The sequence below is a fragment of the Dermochelys coriacea genome, chromosome 1 (assembly GCF_009764565.3).
Source record: "Dermochelys coriacea isolate rDerCor1 chromosome 1, rDerCor1.pri.v4, whole genome shotgun sequence".
In the NCBI taxonomy this organism is placed as follows: Eukaryota; Metazoa; Chordata; order Testudines; family Dermochelyidae; genus Dermochelys; species Dermochelys coriacea.
Window position 1 is genome coordinate 119816586 of NC_050068.2, and position 21842 is coordinate 119838427.

Genomic DNA, 21842 nt, shown 5'->3' on the forward strand with positions numbered 1-21842 from the left:
ACCTGGGGTTGTCGCTTGCTCAGATAGCACTTCTACTTGTCCCAGGCTTCTTTAGTCAGTAGTATTTTTCCTGGCTAATTTATTGGATGTGCCAGTAATTCCTGGTGCTTCTCTGGAGACCCACTGGCTTTCTAGGCCCCTCTAGAATATTCTGGGAGAAAAGCAGGCCTGATCCCATCTCCACTTGCAACTTCATGTGCATTTTCTCTTGCTTACTTTATATCGGGGTGGGGCCAGTTCCCTTCTTTCCTCCAGTGGCCTCTCTCCCCTAGCCCCCCAACAAGATCCAAGAAGGGTAAACTGGTGAGAGGGATGTACTTCCCCTTCCCGGTCACATAATCTCAGTGGAGGGTCAATGCTCTGTCCCCCTCCTAAGGGGCAGCAGGTTTGTATAATTTTTGGTGGTGCCCGGAACCCACCCCTGCCCAAACTCCGCCCCCACCTGCCCAAGGCTCTGGGAGGGAGTTTGGGTGGGGGAGGAGGTCTGGGGTGCAGGCCCTAGGCTGAGGCAGGGGATTGGGGTGCAGGCTCTGAGAGGGAGTTTGGAGATGGGAGGGGGTGCAGGTTCTGGGAGGGAGTTTGGGAATGGGAGGGGGTGAGTTGTGTGGGGTGAGGGCTGTAGGGTATGGCAGCAGATGAGGGGTTTGGGTTGTGGGATGGGCTCAGGGTGAGAGTAGGAGTGTGGGGGGTGAGGGCTCTGTCTGGGGCTCGGGGGTTCAGGGTGTTAGAGAGGCTCAAGGCTTGGGCAGAGGGTTAGGGTGTGGGGGATGAGGGCTCTGACTGGGACTGGAGATGAGGGGTTTGTGGTGCTGGAGGGGCTCAGGGCTAGGGTTGAGGGTGTATGTGGGGCGTGAAAGCTCTGGCTAGGGGTGGGCAGGGCTGTTGGATGAGTTTGGGGTGCAGGCAGGATGCTCTGGGACAGGGGCCAAAGAGGACTCCCCCCAGCCCTTTCCCTGCTGGGAGCAGCAAGCTCTGAGGGAGGAGTCCCCCTTTCCCGCCTCCCCCAGCAGCACACTCACCCCCACCACTGTCACTACACGTGCTCCTAGGGCCCCCTCAGGTCCAGGAATCTCCCTCGCCTCCCCCATGGTGGGTGCTGGGGGGTGCTGTGTCCGCCTCCTCCCCCTGCTGTTGCCCCTGACTGTAGCTTCACTGGGCATGAGGGATGGGGCTGCCTCCTTGCCCAGCATGGGGCAGGAGCTGTGACTGCGGGCGAGGGGGCCCCCTGTGCTGGTGGAGGGTCCCGCCGGAAAAGGGAAGGGTCTGAGGTGGAAGGGCAGGCTCTGAGTCCGTCTGCCCTGGCAGTCGAGATGGGAGAAGGGGGCATTAGGACCCTGCGGCAGCAGTTGCTGCAGGGAGGCAGCATAGAGCTGCACAGCAAGAGGCAGGGACGCTCTGCTCTGGGTGCGTGGGGGGGCAGTAAGGGGAGGCCGGGGGGACACTCGTAGGAGGCGCGGGGTGGTGGCAGGTGGGCCTGTGGGGGGGACGTTCAGCCCCAAATATTGGTGGAGCTGGGCCCCTGGGCTCTGCATATTGCTGGTGCCAAGGCACCACGGGCCCATATAACTCTCTGCCTATGCCCCTCCTTTCTGTCTGTGAGCCCCCTGCCTCTCTGTGTGCAGACAACACCTGCAGCAGGTAGGAGGAGCGGACATAATGTTGTGGACTGTCACCAGCTATTTGCCTAGCTGGTCTACATTGTGCTATCTTGTGGTGCGAGGCTGGCATTGTAGCAAGGAAACAAACAAATCCTCAGGTGGCAGTTGACACGGTCCCCAGAACTCTGGCCAGAACGATGAATAGCCAGTATGAGTTTACCAAACCTAGAACAATGTCATCCAAATTAGGACTCCATACATACTGTTTGAATGTCGTCTGAACAGATTTTAAAGCAAAATATACTGTGAAATTAATGAAATACTGAGTTTGCAATTCCAGCTCTTACGTATATCAACACAGTACAATCTGTTAATGTACCAGAAATTATCAATGAAGGCAGCAAAAAGGGTAACAGACCTCTGGAACCAAAACAGTTATTTCACTAGAAAGATATCAACATAATTCTAGATCAGTGATGATGATGGGTACTACTGCACTCAGTGCCTGCATAATATATAAAATATTTCTAGCAAAATATTTTTCTTACCCTAAATATTATGATATTAATATTCTGGTACTTATAAATTGTTCTTAAATGGTTAAGCTAAGAATATTGTTTCAGCAGTGCACATATTTTATGCTATGTATAACAAACATTTAATTATGCAATATATACATGGGGGGTGGTTATTGAAGACTTGAGTACCAATTGAAAACTATTTGGAAAAAAAATGCATTTATATATTTATATTAGTGCCATAAATTATACTGCATAAATCCCAGTAATAACAGCTGTAGAATATAGTTCCTTTATCATTAATTTTTTTACCAATGAATTGCTTCATTTGCTGGGTCAATTAGTTATAGTGGGATGAAATTCAAAGAAATCACATATTTTAAGCTTGTCCTCTGGCATATTTATATGTGTGTATTTTTTAGACATTTAAAAAGAAATGTTGAATAATTGCAAGACCCAGAAGTGCCATGTAAAATGGACAAAACTAGTGAGACACTTCAACATACCTATGTCCCCATTCAGCAAACTTCAATATCAGACTAAACCTTGGAGTATACTTTTTCATGTCCCTAGTGCAGGGTCCCATTGCAGAGTCATGGCCTACTGTATGCTAGCAAGACAAGACAGAACCTGGATATAATGCACTAAACATGCATGCAAAATTAAGAGAATAGTATCAACACATGATTCTATGATTGTTGGATTATTTTGTGATCAGAATAAAATGGCTTTAATAAATATAGTACATTAGTATATGGGGTGGTTAAAAGGAATCTTTATGGTTCAATGTATTGATTTTGCTGTAAGTCACGCTTGCATTCCAACAAAATGATTGTCAAATTTCTGATTTACAAATGTATTTTTATTCATTTCAGTGCTTTTTCTCTGTATTTTCTCCTGTCTCCCCCCATCTCATTCACATTATCTGTTTGCCCAGAAATGGATGGCAATTTGAGTGCCTTCCACATAAAACCAATAACAATAATGAAATCCTTAGTGGACTTCATGGAGCATATGGCTTGCCTCCCTTGTGATTTGTTTTGGTTGATTGGTTTATCTGTTTGTTTGTTACGGGCAGTGGGTTGAGAACTGCTGCTCTAAAAGTTTGTTCACTAGCTGGATCCCCTCAACCGAGAATGTTTTGTTACCAGCTCTCATGCAGCTTGTCCTGGGCTTCACGTGCTGTGCCACAAGAGCGCAAGTGTCTTGGCAATTCATAGATAAAAAATTTGGTCTTGAATGTAGCTGGGTCTTGGTCCATGAATTGCTTTGAAGATTGGGACCAAGGCCTGAGACTGGCATCTGAAATTGACTGGGAGCCAGTAGAGAAACTTGAGCATAGCCTGCTGTGCTTGTAGCAGCCTACACTATGGAGAAAGTGAGCAGGCTTTCATCTCTTTCTTGCATGATACAAGTGGGAAAACAGTGGGAGACTCAAGTTCTACACAACTGTAGATTTCCAGAGAGATCCTATATAGGCCTGTAGCCATGTTGTAAATCATAGAGAAATCATTCCATGAACCAGAAATTGCATCAGAATGTAGGCTCCATATTTCATGGGAAAAAGGTGGTAATTCATTTAAATGATAGATACATTTGTAAGCTGTTTTTTTTTTCTTTTTTTGGTAAAATAATTGGTTGTTGAATTTCAAACTGTCTTGTAGCAAGACTTACGGTTTCAATTGCGTTGTTCTCTCCTCTAGTTGATGAAGCTGTTCAGAAATTCTACAAAACATAACATTACCATGCTTTTTGTTCTTTCTAGCTATTGTATACAGATCTCTCTGCTTAACGGGCTATTTATTTCTGTAATTAATACTTGCTTTCAGATGTAGGCATACATATTTTGTATTAATGGAGATAGAACTAAAGAAATGGAAATATTTTGATCATGAGTAAATTAAATGTAAAAAAGTGAGTCTGCTGCTTATTTTTCAGTTGTGAATATATACAATTTGTCTTAATTTACACAAGGAGCTGACTAATTAAATGGCCTAAATTGCAGTTTCCAGTTAAGTGCTCCCAAATATCAGTGTGGTTAAAATTAGTTTCTAGATTAACTGAGTTTTTTAAAGCTTCTAAACTTTTGTAGGATGATCAAGAAGAAAAACAGTGTGATTTATAGGTCATATCTAAGTAGGTGGAGAAGGGTGTGGGAAAAGGAAGAAAACCACTTCCTGTAGTTTACACAGCACTTAGTCGAAATGTCAGTGAAAGGATGTACTGGGGGATTTCCACACTGCATGAATGTATTTGTATTCATTTTCTTTAATACACTTCCTGCCCTCCAGCTGGTGGCTTCTTGCCACTCAATTTTAGCATAATCCCTGGGTAAGTTTTAAAGAATAAGAATGATTGGTACCGGGTTGGGCACTATTGGGAGGACTTTTTTAGTTCATGGTAATCAAAACTCTTTTCAAAGAGGGGATCGGTAGCCAATTAACAGTAGATGGGGGGGGTGTTCCCTTGATAATAGACAAAGGACCAATGTCTCAGTTAGGATACAGCCTCTTTGTGCTGCTCAGGTTGTGCAAAAAGGCTAGAACCTGGCCACAGTTGGTGGGTGAGAATTTTCATGATGGGGAGGTGCTCTCAGCTGGCTTAAAGCCACAGAACTGGTGCTTTTGCCCACTGCCCCACAGGTAGTCAAAGTGTGGGTCTGAATGCTTACTTTTACAAGCTTCTTGGAAAAGTGGTTTTCATGGTTCATTGCAAATTAGCGAAATGGTCTCTGAGCATGGGAGTGTTCTTCCTAGGAAGCGATCTGAGAGAGCCAGTTAGCTGGAGTTACTTTTCTGATTCTCCAAAGCACATTGGACAGTAGCAGTTTCTCTAGTCTGATTTGGCAGTGTGGTAATGGAAGCATTTATGAAGTCCTGACAGTTATTAAAATTACAGTAGTTCAATCTTCACCATGACCTTCACCACCCCACAACTCCTTCATGGAAATGATAATAAATTCCTTACATGGTCACAACCCCTGGCCATTTTTAGAAGTATTCTGTCCTTTCTTGGTTGGTCCACAAGTGCACTTGGAATGTAGTGCTTCGGTAGGAATGTGGTGATCTGCACTGATTTGGCTGGACAGAACTGTTGCACCCACTTGTAAGGATCCAGACCTCAGTGATAGTGTCAGTGATTATGAGATTCTCTTTTTTCTTCACACCTGTAAGTCAGTGATAGAGATTCCTTCTCTGCCACTGCTCCTTCCCCAATCTTGGTATGTGGCTCTGTGGCCAGAGCATGTGCAATGGCATAGAAATAGAGCAGAGGTTTTCAGACTGGGGTACACCCCTGTAGGGGGACACAGAGGAATGCTCGGGGGGCTATCTGTGATGCCTATCTACACACACTGTAGCCCCTGGAGATCAGTGTTTTCTGGGCAGACCCAGGAGACAGCCCCTGGAGATCTCTGGCTTCAGTGTAGAGTCTCTGGCCCTATCAGAGTTCAAACAACCAAAAAGGTGGAAAATGTTCCTGTGACTTTGTTTTACTTCCTTCATTTAGCTTCCAAGTCCATGTGATGAATTGCACATAGTTTTTCCAAGGTGCAATAGGGCCATTAACCAATCTTTATATTGCAATGTCCCTTGATGGCCCATCTGATTTTGATAGTCCTTCTGGCAGTGGAAGGTGGATGATTCCCAAGCCTGGGTTCACAAGTTCAAAGCAAACATTTTCAAAGTTATAAAGCAAAACTTAGTTTCTTACAGCATGGAATACAGACATTACAAGTGAAATTAATGCACGCAGCAACTTACAAGCATTTCATAGAGTCTAAACACTGAATACATTCTTATAAGACTAATGCCTGTTTTGAGCAAAACTAACACACATGTGAACTGGTCTGGTCTCCAGCTATAAGTTTGTCAGTTCTTAGCTAATGCCTATAGCGTGGGCAAGAACTGGCATCTGGTTTGCCAGCATCACAACCGGATTTACAATCACAACGGAAACGGAAAGATAAGTTTCAAAATTCCTTTCCCTCATTGCCATAAACACTTCTGATAAGACCCGCTTATTGAGACTTCAGCTTTGGAGCACCTCAGCATGGCACTGCTCCCCAGCCCCAGCTATGATATAGCTTATAAAAAGTGAGGAGAGGAAAGGATTTTCCGTTGCATGAAGCTAAGAAATTTCAGTCCCTATTCCATGGGTACTAACATAGGGCAATGGCACTGGATCTTGACACTGTTTTCCACAGGCAGTGATGATTTTAGCCAATATCTCGCTCCTCAGGGTAACAAGGGCACAGAGCTCAGCTGCGACGGGCATCTGGAAGCTGCCTAGACCCATATGTTGCTAGCCTTTTTATTACGACGACTCCGGCCAAACTCATTGCACAGTGGTATGGGAAAGTGCCCTACCACAGAAGAAGAAATAAGGCAGCCTTCCCTAGAAGCCCTCGGAGAGGATTGCAGAGTATCTGCATGAAATTTGCATTGAAATCTCTCAGGAGAATTAAAGGGACATCCCTATGTACATAAAGAAGTACACCATATCCTCATCCTCCATCCCCCCACCGCCAATCCTACAGGTAAATAAAAAGCAGATGCCAACTCTACCTCTGTTGCACCCATACCACTTCTTGATTGAGTAAAACAATGAGAAGTCAATACATGTCTTGTTAACTTAGGGACAGGCTGGTCGCCATCTCATAAACCTTGCAAGGAAAAATGCATGCACGCAGTTACCCAGGAACCTTCCAAGGACATCATACCCCTCCAGTACAAAAAGGACTACGATATGGCATAATCCTATTCATTACATCAGAAGTATTCTTCATCGGATTTTCTGAGCTTTCTACCATTCAAATCTAGCCCCGACCCCAGAACTAGGAGGATGTTGACCACCCACAGGAATTACCCCGTTAAACCCATTTGAAGTTTTCCTATTAAATACAGCAGTGCTACTAGCTTCAGGGGTGACAATCACCTGAGTCCACCATAGCCTAATAGAAACTATCAAACTATCCAAGCCCTTACCATTAAAATCTTACTGGGGTTATATTTCACAACACTACAGGCTATAGAATACTATGAAGCTCCATTCACAATCGCCGATGGTGTGTACGATTCTACATTTTTTGTCTCAACAGGCTTTCATGGACTCCACGTAATTATTGGCTCAACTTTCCTAATTGTATGTCTACTATGACAAATCAAATTCCATTTCACCTCTACCCACCACTTCGGATTTGAAGCAGCTGCCTGATACTGACACTTCGTAGATGTTGTATGACTTTTCCTCTACGTATCAATTTACTGATAAGGCTCATGCTCTCCTAGTATAACAGTACAAGTGACTTCCAATCACTAAGTTTTAGTTCAACCCTAAAGAAGAGTAATGAACGTAACAATATCCATTATCACAACAGCCCTTATCCTCTCCATAATCTTAATAATACTAAATTACTGACTAACACTAATAAAACCTGACGAGAAACTGTCTCCATATGAATGTGGTTTTGATCCATTAGAATCAGCCCACTTACCATTCTCAATCTGATTCTTCCTCAGTAACAATCTTATTCCTACTATTCGATCTAGAAATTGCCCTACTTTTACCCCTACCATGAGCTATCCCTATTTATTGCCCTATCAATATGGCCTGTCCAACTACAAACTTCATCATTTATACTTACCCCAATACTAATATTATCCTTCTCAGCTTGTGAAGCCGGTATAGGTCTATCCTCACTAGTAGCATCTTCACGCACTCACGGTTCAGATGACTTACAAAATCTAAGCCTTTTACAATGCTAAAAATTTTACTCCCAACAATCATTATTACCAACAATCACATGCAAACCAAAACAACTATGACCCTCTACATTAACCCACAGTTTAACAATTGCCATCTTAAGCCTACAATGATTCAAACCTTCTCTAGAGCTAACCATAAATTTATCTAATAACTACCTAGGCGTAGACCAAATTTCAGCCCCATTACTCATCCTATCATGCTGACTTACCTCACTACTAATCCTAGCTAGCCAAAATCGTCGAACCACTGAACCGACTTCACGAAAACAAACCTTTATTTTCGCTATCTTTTTACTACATATCTCGTTAATTCTAGCTTTCTCAACTACAGAACTAATCATATTCTTCATCACATTTGAAACTACACTCATCCCAACACTAGTAATCATTACACAATGAGGAAACAAAATAGAACGACTAAATGCAGGAACCCATTTCCTTTTTTACACCCTCATTGGATCCCTCCCACTACTAATCACCCTTCTATCACTGCACACCCAAAACGACACCCTATCCTTACACACAATACAACTAGACCAACCCGTCATACCAAACTCATGGACCCACACAATATGATGATTCGCACTGTTAATCGCTTTTATAATTAAAATACCACTGTATGGATTACACTTATGACTACCGAAAGCACATGTAAAAGTCTCAATCGCAGGCTCAATAATCCTAGCTACAGTATTACTAAAACTAGGAGGATATGGCATTATCCGCATCTCAAAAACACTCTCTTACCTATTCATAGTACTCGCATTATGAGGAGTAATTATAACTAGCTCTATCTGCCTACGACAAACAGACCTAAAATCACTAATTGCTTATTCATCAGTAAGCCATATAGGTCTAGTAATGCGCCTCAGCATTAACACAAACCCAATGAGCATATACCGGTGCTATCACACTTATAATTGCCCACGGCCTAACATCATCAATATTATTTTGCCTAGCTAACACAAACTACGAACGAACCCACAGCCGAACACTATTATTAACTCGGAACATGCAACTCTTACTCCCATTAATAGGATTATGATGACTCCTTGCCAGCCTAACGAACGTAGCTCTCTCTCACCAACCATTAACCTAATAGCAGAATTAACTATTATTGCTTCACTATTTAATTGATCCAACATTACAATCCTAATAACAGGATTAGGAACACTAATCACTGCTGCCTACACCCTATACATACTATCTACAGTACAATGAGGAGAAACACCCTCGTACATTAAAACCATCCCACCAACCCACACACGAGAACATCTCCTCATATCATTACGTATCTTACCAATATTACTACTACTAATAAAACCAGAACTAATCTGAGGTACCTTCCACTGGTAATATAGTTTCAAAACAAACATTAGACTGTGGCTCTAAAAATAAGAGTTAAAATCTCCCTATAAACCGAGAGAGGTATAATACAATAAGAACTGTTAATTCCTACATCTGAAATTAATCTCTCAGCTCCCTCACTTTTAAAGGATAAAGTTATTCACTGGTTTTAGGAACCATAAATCCTTGGTGCAATTCCAAGTAAAAGTAATGACTCTATTAATAAACTCAACTTTCCTCTTAGCCCTATTCACACTAACACTCCCATTAGTAATATCAGCATACCCTAACAAAACATGAACAACCATAAAAACAAAAACAGCTCTAAAAATAGCATTCTTCACCACCCTAATTCCACTAATTTCCTTCATTTACACAAACACTGAATCTATCATTACTAACCTACATTGATCAACCACATCTACATTCACCATAAATATAAGCTTTAAATTTGATCAATATTCCATTACATTCGTCCCAATCGCCTTATACGTCACATTATCCATCTTAGAATTTACACACTGATATACAGCCACAGACCCACGCATCATAAAATTCTTTAAGTTCCTACTAATTTTTCTAGTGGCCATAATAATTCTAGTAACAGCTAACAACATATTTCAATTTTTTATTGGCTGAGAAGGAATAGGAATTGTATCCTTTCTCCTAATCGGATGATGACACAGCCGAGCAGAAGCAAATTCATCAGCCCTACAAGCTATTATCTACAATTGTATAGGGGATATTGGACTAATTCTCAATATATCCTGATTATCAATAAACCTAAACACATGAGAACTTCAACAAATCTTCACCCACACCAACCCTACCCTACTACTTCCATTCCTAGGACTAATCCTAGCTGCAACAGGAAAATCTGCGCAATTCAGCCTCCACCCATGATTACCAGCAGCCATAGAAGGCCCAACCCCAGTCTCAGCACTAGTACACTCAAGCACTATAGTAGTTGCTGCATCTTCCTACTAATTCGCGTACACCCAATTCTATCTACCAACAACACAGCCCTTTCAATCTGCCTCTGCTTAGGAGCTACCACCACACTATTCACAGCCTTCTGTGCCCTTACCCAAAATGATATCAAAAAAATCATTGCCTTTTCCACATCAAGCTAACTCAGCCTCATAATAGTAACTATCAGCCTAAATCAACCACAACTAGCCTTCTTACATATTTCCATACATGCATTCTTTAAAGCCATACTATTCCTATGCTCCGGCTCCATCATCCATAACTTCAATAATGAACAAGACATCCGAAAAATAGGAGGACTACACAAATCCCTACCAATCACCTCCTTATGCCTGACTATCGGAAGCATAGCACTCACAGGCATACCATTCATAACCGGATTCTACTCAAAAGACATCATCATCGAAACAATAAACACATCATACTTAAATGCCTGAGCCCTATTCTTAACACTAGTCGCAACCTCATTCACCGCAATCTACAGTCTTCGCATCCTAATCTTCGTACAAACAGGACACCCACGATATCCCTCCACACTGCTGCTAAACGAAAACAACCCAACAATCACTAATCCAATCATTCGTCTTGCCATAGGAAGCATTATTGCCGGATTACTTATTTCACTAAACATCACACCACTAAAAACTCCCCCAACAATAATACCAACGTACATTAAAATTACAGCATTAATAGTAACAATTCTAGCCCTAGAATTGGCCATAATAACAAATAAAATAGCCCAAAAACCTTCTAACATCCATAACTTCTCGAACTCACTAGCATACTTCAACACCCTGACACATCGTTCTTTACCAATAACAAACCTAAAATTTAGCCAAAACATCGCAACCCACTTAATTGATCTGTCCTGGTACGAAAACATCAGCCCAAAAGGACTAATCAAATCACAAATTACCCCAATTACAATTATTTCCTCATCACAAAAAGGCCTTATTAAAATCTATATAACCTCATTCATCTTATCCATAATACTATTACTCCTCATAACCTAATTGCATGAAGCACTCCACGAGATAAACCACGGACTAATTCCAACACAACAAACAACGTTAACAATAACCCTCAACCTACAATCAAAAACATCACATTATCAAAATAATAGAACCATGACACTCCACCAAAATCTAATCGAACAATACACAACCCGTCAGCATCAACTGTAACATTACTGAATCCCTCGTAACCAAAAACCTGTCACCGCAAAACCCACAATAACCAAAACATAACCTACTGCATAAACTACCCCACCCCAATTACCGCAAGCAACAGGAGAAGGTTCTTCAACTAAAGCAGCTGAATAGGCAAAAATTACCAACATACCCCCTAAATAAATCAAAAACAATACTAAAGAAACACAAGACCCTCCCATACTAACCAACAATCCACATCCAAAAGCCGCCTCTAAAACCAAACTTAAACCCATAATAAGGAGACGGGTTACAAGACACACCGACCATCCAAAAAACAAAACAAAACCCCAAATAAAAACACAAAATACATCATAATTCTTGCCTGGACTCTAACCAAGACCAATGATTTGAAAAACCACCGTTGTATTCAACTACAAAAACTTAATGGCCACAAACCTACGAAAAACCCACTCCATAATAAAAATTGTCAATAATTCACTCATCGACCTACCAAGCCCCTCCAACATCTCTGCATGATGAAATTTTGGATCACTATTAGGCACCTGCTTAGCACTACAAATCATCACTGGAATCTTTCTAGCAATACACTACTCACCAGACATCTCCCTAGCTTTTTCGTCAGTCACCCACATTACTCAAGACGTACAATACGGATGACTCATCCGCAATATACACGCTAACGGTGTCTCCCTATTCTTCATATGCGTCTACCTCCATATCGGACAAGGACTTTACTATGGCTCATACCTTTACAAAGAAACCTGAAACACTGGAATTATCCTTCTTCTACTAGTCATAGCTACCACATTTGTAGGTTACGTTCTCCTATGAGGCCAAATATCATTTTGAGGGGCTACCGTTATCACCAATCTACTTTCAGCCATCCGGTATATCGGCAATACACTAGTACAATGAATCTGAGGGGGATTCTCAGTAGAAAACGTAACCCTAACTCGATTCTTCACCTTTCACTTCCTATTACCATTCGCTACCCTTGGCCTTGCAATAGTTCATCTACTATTCCTTCATGAAACCAGATCAAACAACCCAACAGGACTAAACTCAAATGCTGACGAAATCCCGTTCCACCCATATTTCTCCTACAAAGACATACTTGGGCTCATCCTAATATTAACTTTCCTCCTAACCCTAGCACTATTTTCCCCTAACCTATTAGGAGATCCAGACAACTTCACCCCAGCTAACGCCTTATTTACCCCTCCCCATATCAAACCAGAATAATACTACTTATTTGCCTATGCAATTCTACGATCAATCCCAAACAAACTGGGTGGAATACTAGCTCTACTATCCTCTATCCTAAGTATTATTCCTTATACCTGTTCTACATACATCAAAACAATGAACAGCCTCATTCCAACCACTAACCCAAATCCTATTTTGATCCCTGGTAGCTAATCTCCTAGTACTAACATGAATCGGAGGACAATCAATTGAAGATCCATTTATCACTATTGGTCAAATAGCCTCTGTCCTTTTATTTCTTAATCCTAGTACTTCTTATACCCACTGCAGGAATAATCGAAAACAAAATATTAAACCTAAAATATTCTAGTAGCTTAACCTTAAAGCATTGGTCTTGTAAACTAAAGATTGAAAACTACAACCTTCCTAGAATAATCAAAAGAGAAGGACTTAAACCTTCATCCCCGGTCCCCAAAACCGGAATCTTCTAATTAAACTACCCTTTGACGCAGGAATAAAGCGCTCAATACGTAAACTATTTTCTCTCCCGTGCCCAACAGAATAATACCTGTAATACCTATTCTATGTACTATTGTACATCTACTTATTTACCACTAGCATATGTCCAGTAATATTACCACTTAATTTCATTTTAGACATATAAATTATTGATTTCACATAACATGTTTTAATGATACAACTATTATATAGGACATAGAATTAAACCATTATTCTTAACCATGGATATTGCCACAGTACTTGGTTATTTCTTAATCAACCTAATCACGAGAAATAAGCAACCCTTGTTGGTAAGATACATCATCACCAGTTTCAGGCCCATTTAACTATGGCGTACGTAACTGATCTATTCTGGCCTCTGGTTGTTTTTTCAGGCACATAACATCAATAAAGTTCATTCGTTTCTTCGTACTTGCAAATGCACACCAAGCACCACATAATTCATAGCTTCAGGAAAACACCCAGTCATATTTATAAGTGTATAGCAAGCACTGCACAGTTCTCACCAGCGCCCAAATCTCCAAGTCCAGAGAACGGTCCAGCAGAGAACACTATGGTGGCTGACTGTTAAAGTGCTCTTTCAAAGCCTCCCTCAGCTGTGCAGCTCCACCGTAGGCTCTTGTAATAGCTCTTGTGTCTGGCTGTTGAAAGTCAGCAGACAACTGCTCCACCTCTAGCCTGGCAGCAGCTTTTCCCCCTTTGCCTCACAGATGTTATGCAGGACACAGCAAGCAGCTATAGCCATGGGGATATGTTTCTCACTGAGATCCAGTCTAGTGAGTAAGTGCCAATAGTGTCCCTTCAGTCTACCAAAAGCACATTCACCGGTCATTCTGCACCTGTTGAGCTGGGAGTTGAATCTTTCCTTGGTGCTGCTGAGGTGGCTGATGTATGGCTTCATGAGCCCAGGGAGCAAGGGGTAGGCTGGGTCCCTCAGAATCACTATTGGCATTTCTATATTGCTGGTTGTGAAAGAATATTCCCGCTTGCAGCTTTCTGAACAGGTCTTGTGTTCTTAAACATGTAAGTATCCATGCACTTTTCCTGAGCAGTCTGCATTGATATTGGTGATGCATCCCTGGAGAACCTCCAGTGCCTTGCATAACCATAGAAAAGTAGCCCTTTCTATTGATGCACTCAGTGGCAAGATGGCTGATGCCAAAATAGGGATATATGTGCTGTCTATTGCCTCACCGCAGTTTGGAAACCTTATTGCTGCAAATCTATCTGCTGTGTCTTACACATTGCCAAGAGGCACAGTCCTGTGTAGCAGAAGACCATTAATAACCCTACATGCTTGTATGGCAGCGGCCCCCACTGGATTTTCCAGCTTCAAAATGATTTCCCACTGACGTGTAGCAATCTGGCATTGCTTCCAGAGTGTGAGTGTCACTTGCTTCTGCACAGTCAGTGCAGCTCTCATTCTGGTGTCCGTGCACTGTGGGGCTGGGGCAAGTTTGACACACACATCCAGAAATTTCCACACATCTGAAAGTTCTGCAGCCACTGCTCATCTTCCCAACCTGCATGATGATGCGATCCCACCAGTCAGTGCTTGTTTCTTGGGCCCTGAAGTGGTGCTCCACTATCTGCAGCTGCTCCGTGAATGCCACCAACAACCTTGAATAGCTTTTTCCTATGTTCCTCAGCAAACTGTCCTCAAAGAAATCCTCATGTCCCCAGTTGTTGCGGTATTTCCTGTAGGTCTACAAATACAGATGAACATAGGCACCAGCGGCTGCTCGACCCCACCCCTGCCCCACCCCCATTCCAACCCTTTCCCCAAAGTCCCCGCCCTTTACTCCACCCCCTCCCTGCCCCAGTGGACTCCTTCCCCAAATCCCTGCCCTGGCCCTGCCTCTTCCCCTCCTCCTCCCCTGAGCGCGCCACATTCCCGCTCCTCCCTCCCACAGCTTGTTACACCTCAAAACAGCTGTTTTGCGGTGGCAAGTGCTGGGAAGAGAAGCAGGAATGCAGTGTGCTCAGGGGTGGAGGTGAGGTGGGGGGGCGGGGCGGGGAGCTTGGCTGCTGGTGGGTGCAGAGCACCCACCAATTTTTCAACATGGGTTCTCAAGCCCCGAAACACCCATGGAGTTGGCACCTATGCAGATGAATCACTTGTCCTGTATTTGAATGTTCATGAGAATAGTGCGAAGTTCTATGCTTCTGTCAGAAATGACAGAGGCCAAAAAGTGCCGCATGGGTTTGTGGGATATTTTTTTTTTAAAGGTGCAAAAATTATGGGCAATGGATGGGATGAGGAGATGGAGAAAGTTGCATGCTTTGAACTGATCCTTAGCTCCCAGAGGTCCCTAGTTAAATCATTTATATCCCATGTTGCAAAAATTTTGAAAAGGCATTTCACCAGACAGCTATGCATGGCACTCTGGGGCTACCTATGGCACAGAGCCAAATATGCACACCTCCGAGCAATTATACACACTTTAGCAGCTGTATGCTGATGTAACCACAGTTTGCGTAAATCACAATTTGTAGCACAAACATGGCCTGCTTGGACTCTAGTAAAAGCAAAAAATTTAGAGTGAGGTTCTCCCAGCCCACTTTCATCATAGTGTACCCTTCGCAAGATGTTTAAGTATGGTGGGATTTTCATATTTCTTTAAGTTTAAAGTTATTTAGTTCTCTTTTCTGCTTTTTAGGGCCTTAAATTTACTTTGGAGAAACTGAACCACTAACAAATACAAACCTCCAGTTATCCCATGATGTATTTATAAATAACTTCTTTTCTCTTTCTTTTCGCAATGTTTGTTGCCCACCATTACAAAGTAGTGTAGAAATTGTGGGTTTGAGTCCAGACTTGGCTATAGAAAAGCAAGAGTAGTAGGGAAAAAAATAAAAACCCACCACTCACATTCTGCCAGTTATATACTTACAGCTTTTTAGACTTTTGTGTAAACATTTTAGCATATTTTTCTTCCTGTTGTCTCATCCACTCACCAAATGCTGACTTGAAATCAGTCCCCCTTAGTGTTAGTTTTACTCTTTGTTTCTGTTATGATTGGCTGTTGCCCTTGCTAATTTTGTTTGGAAGTAAGCTGTCTGTCAAACTGACATGCTTTTGCTAAATCTGTTGCAAAGCTTATCACACAGCAAAACTATGTCACAACTAGGAAGCGCATATGCAGCTCTCTAATAATAAGGGAATGGGCTAAACAATTAGGAGTACAAATGCAATCATTTGATAAAATATAACTTTGAAATGGTGCAAGTTTTCATAAACCTGTAAGTGCAAGCATTTATAAATACTACTGTTTATTTTTAGATGTGACCTTAAATCTGATTTTAAGAAATGCAAAACCATACTGTCTCACAGGAGGAAAACAGCCCTCAGTGAGTATGCTCTGTGTGAATTGTCTATGAAATAAAAATGTATCACCAAGTGGAATTTAAAATGGTTTAATTTGTAATTTATATGAATAATCAAGGGTATGTAAGGTTTCTGAAAATGATCATATTTGGTATTATAAATAGGAGTTCTTCAGCTTGAAAACTAAGATAATTTGTTGTCTTTCAATTTTGAATATTGATCTGTTTTAAGGGTGACAACAGTTGCAGAGGTTTTGGCTGGAGAAGTGGCAGTCTCCCTTATCTACCCAAGCTGTTTCTTGACCTACCGTCATAAGCACATATTATTTATTCACAAAATTGAAGTATTTGTATGATTTGTTCTTTTATGGCACTGAGCCCAGATCCCTCCATATATCTCTTGTGACAGTGTTACATTCCACTAGAATGCTGACCTTAATAGAGTTAGTCACCACTAAGAGACCATTTTATATACAGAAGCAGTCAGCTAAAATCTAATTTTCAAAGGAAAACAAATTAGGGGGAGTGCGAGGATTTGGAAGCTAGCGGAGAGTTATGACAGATCTCCTACTTGAGCAAATCTTGTGAAATTAAATACTTTTCTATGATGACTGTCTCTTTACTAACCATCATATGAATTAGAAGAATTGGAAAACTATCTGCTTCAGTTGCTGACTGTCATGCTATGGTAAGAGTATAGTTCGTTATGATGCATGCTAACACTTTTGGGGATGAAGTATGCAAGTCTCTCATCTTTTGGTTTACCGATTTAATTAGTGTTCCTTTTTTCACTTGGAATTGATTTACATCACTCCGTTGATTTATAGGCACTTTCAGTTGATGCATAAATTCTTGTGTGCAAGGAATGCTATTCATTCTGAATTGAATTATAGGGTGGCCCATCTCCTGGTTTTGGGAGCAGATAGTCAACAATTCCTTCTCTCAACTCACCCCAAAGTGAGTTTCCTGTTTTAAAATTTAGTTACTTCTGTGCTCACAAATATTGGCCTTATTATTTGTCTCATAATCCTGTAAGGAAAAAAATGTCTCTGATGTCCAGAGTGGTTGAAAGGTTTCATGATAGAATGAAGTATTATAGAGGCATTAGAAGCAACAATAATGCATGTGTGGTCACAGTCACTACGTTTCCATTTGTTGTATTTTTCTTCTTGTTGTTCTTAGTTGGAAAGAGTTGCCACAACAATGTTATGAAATAGATAGAAAAGTTTCATGACTGCAGTGTTAATGTAGCTAAGGGAGGAAGGAAACCTTCAAATTAATCAACCTAATCAAATTTAGCAGGCTTAGATCATACTTTTCTCTCCTTGCCTGTACTGGCCCACATCTCTTTCTTTCTGGCACCATTTGGGGAAGAAGATCACAGCTTCCTTGTATTTATCTTGTCTAATATGCACCGTGAATGTTGGCATTATTTTTATACATTATTGGACTAATTTATATCATGTTGCAAGGAGTTCAACAGCTCAATTGTGCATGAAAATCTTTCCTCTTCCATTTTAAAATTGTCTGCAGTTGGAATGTGAGTTATAAAAGGTAATGATTATTAATATTGTTAATAACTTGCCTGATGGTAATGAGGTTTATTAATAATTAATCTTAAAAACAACAGGGTACGATGCTGCAAAGTAGAATATCCCTGGTCATATTTTTAGGTTATACCTTTCTAATGGTGATTCTAAAATGGAAGAGTTTGACTGCTAACCACACCATTTCCTGTCTTCTATTTATATTCTGCTGGCCATTCTCCCTCTGACCTTATGTATTGTCCTATTTCTACAGAAAGAGGTCACATCAGACAAATTTACTCTCAGTCCCCTGGGGTTATGAGAACCACCAAATGTCATTAAAGATGTAATCACTTAAGTTAACACAGCAGCTGCTCTCTTCCCTTTGTCTAATAGAGATCAGGGTTGAGAGATACCTGACAGAAAAGCCTTTTTTTGCAAGTTGTACTGTATTTAGACAGTTTTTATTAAAAGTCCTACAGAAGCATGAATCATGTGAACTGTCACCTTGCATTTTATCAGCATTTAGCGTTCTATCAGAGTTACTTAAGGTAATTTTAAATGTATAGATTTGCCACTGTTACAGTGAGTTGATAGTGGTCATTTTAATTTTGTTTTAGTTATGCTTAGCATGATGATATTGGAGGATTAGCGCCTGGTGACAATCTGCTCCACTCTCATACTTCAACAAGACAAATCACTAACGTCTAGTAGCAAGAAGAGACGTGTTCTTCATGACAAAATGACAGCAAGAGAACACAGCCCCCGCCATGGTGCAAAATCCCGCACTGTGCAACGGGCCTCCACTATTGACATTGCCTCTGACATGCTAGGTCTGTCTCTGGCAGGTAAGCACCTTTGCATCATCTGGTGCCTACATATTCCTTTCAGACATACTTACATTATTATTTTTTCAAAATATTTTTGTTGTTTTTTGGAAGTTTTAAACATTCCTGTTTATCCTCAGTGCATGTGATGGAGGGATTATCCTGAAATTCAAATACCAATAGACTGCCTTTTAAAAACTTATTTTGCCCTATTTTATAGGCAAGGAACTAGAAGTGGCAGCAGGGAAGAGAAGGCTAGATTAGGCTAGATCTTCCATGATCATTGGACAGGCCAAGGAAAACAAAGCTTCAGAACAAGGCTCAGATATGGAGAGGATGGGAGGAAGAGAGGAAGTGTGAATATGTGTGTGCGAACTGTCTGGTATTCCGCACTTTAGGCATTGGGTAAAATCCTTAACAGCATCTAAGTAACTTAAGGCCTGGACGACACTTGAATGTGATCCCAATATAACTATGTTGGTTAGGGTTGTGATTTTTTTTAACTGATATGATTATACTGGTACAAACCCTAGTGTTAGACATTATAAAGGTGCCTTATAGTCATATAGCTGATTTCCCTTCCTGTAAGGGGATAATTATACTGGTATAAGCACATTCATACCTGTGTAACTACTTTCACCCTAGGGGAGTTATACCATTTTAACTATGTCAGTGTCTTTAAAATGGTTCCACTTTCTAGTATAGACAAGGCTTAATCTCATTTAGGTGCCTTTCAATGAGGTTTAGGATTCTAAGTATTTGTTGCTTTTGAAAATTGGACTTAGGCTCCTAAGTCACTTAGGCACTTTAAAAAAACCCATAACCATTGCCTTAAAATTTTTTAATCCAATGGCTTTGCAGGTGTTAAAGATGTAATATGTAAATATTTTAAAATAGTTTTTCAAGACTCACTGAATTAAAAAAAAGTCACATAAAATGTTCTATAGATTCCCTAAAATGTTTCCCCTCTCTAACTGTAACTTCAATTCAAGAATTGTATGAGAACAATGGAGAGTTAATCTTTTAATAATTTTTCTGCTCTACAGGAAACGTCCAGGATCCAGATGAGCCAATTTTAGAGTTCAGCTTAGGTCAGTAGTTTTTAATGACTATTTTTAAAACCGTTTCTGGTTTTCATGGGATTTGCTGTTGAATATTTTTTTTACCATTGTTGATCTGGAAAGGGCTACCATACAAGTAAGTGTTGAGAGGGATATGCACTTGCATTTGTATGGAGCTTTCCCTGCTTTCTGTAAAAGGATCTTGACAGATAGCATGATAGGCTGTAGTGAACCAACTATGCTAGACTTTTGAAAGTCTATAGGTTAAAACTTCTTCTGTACTTTTAGATTTAATGAGTGCGAGATTGAGATTGTTGCTTCAGTCTGAATTTGTTAGCACTATGAATCTTTAAGAAAATTATACACCTGCATAAATGGATGACAAATATTTTAAGACAGAAAGTTTTCCAGTGGTTATCCACTGCCAGTTGTACATTTTTTCCTGCAGTCACGTGGTTAATGAGAGACCCAGAAGTGTCCTGATTTCTAACATGGTTAAAAATGTGGCTGGTTGAATGACTTTGGACAAGTCATTTTGACCTCTTTGTGCATCAGTTAACCTGTCTGGAAACTAGAAGAAATGCAGCTTCTCAATGAAAATTCAAAAATTCCATTTGTGGAGCACATTCCTGGCTGAGTAACTAATTTACAAAAGTTTGAAAGCTTTATGATCTGACAGTGGTTTTTAAATGAAAATTGGAAACCAGCAATAGGTATGTTTAATACTGGATCTGAATCCTTTGTTGTCATTCCACAGAATCTGAATTACTAATTTTTTTATGGCTTCAGCTACAGTCTGATAGATGAGCAAAGAAAATAAAAAAAGTATTCAGCACTGCAATACTATTTAGGTTACATCAAAAGTTTGCCTAGCACAGACACATTTTAGAGTTAATGCTGTACATCTAGTCACCAAGTTTCAGTCATAACTTGGACCATGGTGGGGAAAATCTAGGCATAATCATACATGCAGTGTTTTTGTAGCTGTGTTGGTCCCAAGATATTAGAGACACAAGGTGAGTGAGATAATATCTCTTAGTGCAGGGGTGGGAAAACTTTTTGGCCCGAGGGCCACATCTGGGTATAGAAATTGTATGGAGGGCCATGAATGCTCATGAAATTGGGATTGGGGTGCAGGAGGGAGTGAGGGCTCTGGCTGGGGATGCGGAATCTGGGGTGCAGCCCGAAATGAGGAGTTCAGGGTGCGGGAGGGGACACTGGGCGGGGGGCATGAGGGCTCCAGCTGGGGGTGCAGGCTCAGGGGTGGAGCTGAGGATGAGGGGTTTGGGGTGCAGGAGGGTGCTTCAGGCTGGGACTGAGGGGTTCGGAGGGCAGGAGGGAGATCAGGGCTGGGGCAGGGGGTTGGAGCATGCGGGGCTGGCTCAGGAGTGCAGGGTCCAGGCAGCGCTTACCTCAAGCAGCTCCCGGAAGCAGCAGCATGTACCTCTTCTGGCTCCTATGCGGAGGCACGGCCAGGCGGCTCTGCTGTGTGCTGCCCTGTCCGCAGGCGCTGCCGTGTGCTGCCCCATCCACAGGTGCTGCCCCTGCAGCTCCCATTGGCTACTGTTCCCAGCCAATGGGAGCTGTGGGGGGCGGTGTTTGGAGTCTGGTGTCTGGCAGCGTGCAGAGCAGAGGCCCCTGGCTGCCCCTATGCAGAGGAGCCAGAGGGTGGACATGCTGCTGCTTCTGGGAGCCTTGTGGAGCAGCCCCCCGACCCTGCTCCCCGGATGGAGTGCCGGAGCAGGGCAAGCTCCAGACCCTTCTCCCCAGAGGGAGCTTGAGGGCCAGATTAAGATGGCTGGCAGGCCATATGCGGTCCACGGGCCGTAGTTTGCCCAGCCCTGTCTTAGTGGATCAGCTTCTGTTGGTGAAAGAGACAAGCTTTTGAGCTTACACACTGTGTAAGCTTGAAAGCTTGTCTCTCTCATCAATAGAAGTTGGTACAGAAAAAATATTACCTCATCACCTTGTGTCTCTAGGCATAAT

The 21842-nt window shown here is 41.7% G+C and overlaps 1 protein-coding gene and 3 pseudogenes across 31 annotated transcripts in view; all 4 read left to right on the forward strand.

The window, feature by feature from the left end:
- The window catches only part of INPP4A (inositol polyphosphate-4-phosphatase type I A), a 188054-nt gene that overhangs the window by 99203 nt on the left and 67009 nt on the right, over positions 1-21842 (forward strand). For 17 of the 31 annotated variants that reach the window (XM_043519853.1, XM_043520562.1, XM_043490550.1 and 14 more), the window contains exons 3-5: positions 16399-16466; positions 18589-18816; positions 19842-19886. In XM_043519853.1, coding sequence (XP_043375788.1) covers positions 18711-18816; positions 19842-19886 — 151 coding nt within the window. In that variant the 5' untranslated portion in view covers positions 16399-16466; positions 18589-18710. Of the gene's footprint in view, positions 1-1328; positions 1405-16195; positions 16359-16398; positions 16467-17335; positions 17400-18588; positions 18817-19841; positions 19887-21842 lie in introns of those variants that run through there. The other 14 variants (XM_043519724.1, XM_043520463.1, XM_038388004.2 and 11 more) reach the window with 7 other exon arrangements.
- On the forward strand, positions 1311-9232 carry LOC119851774 (annotated as a pseudogene).
- On the forward strand, positions 9424-11720 carry LOC119850175 (annotated as a pseudogene).
- On the forward strand, positions 11814-12702 carry LOC119851811 (annotated as a pseudogene).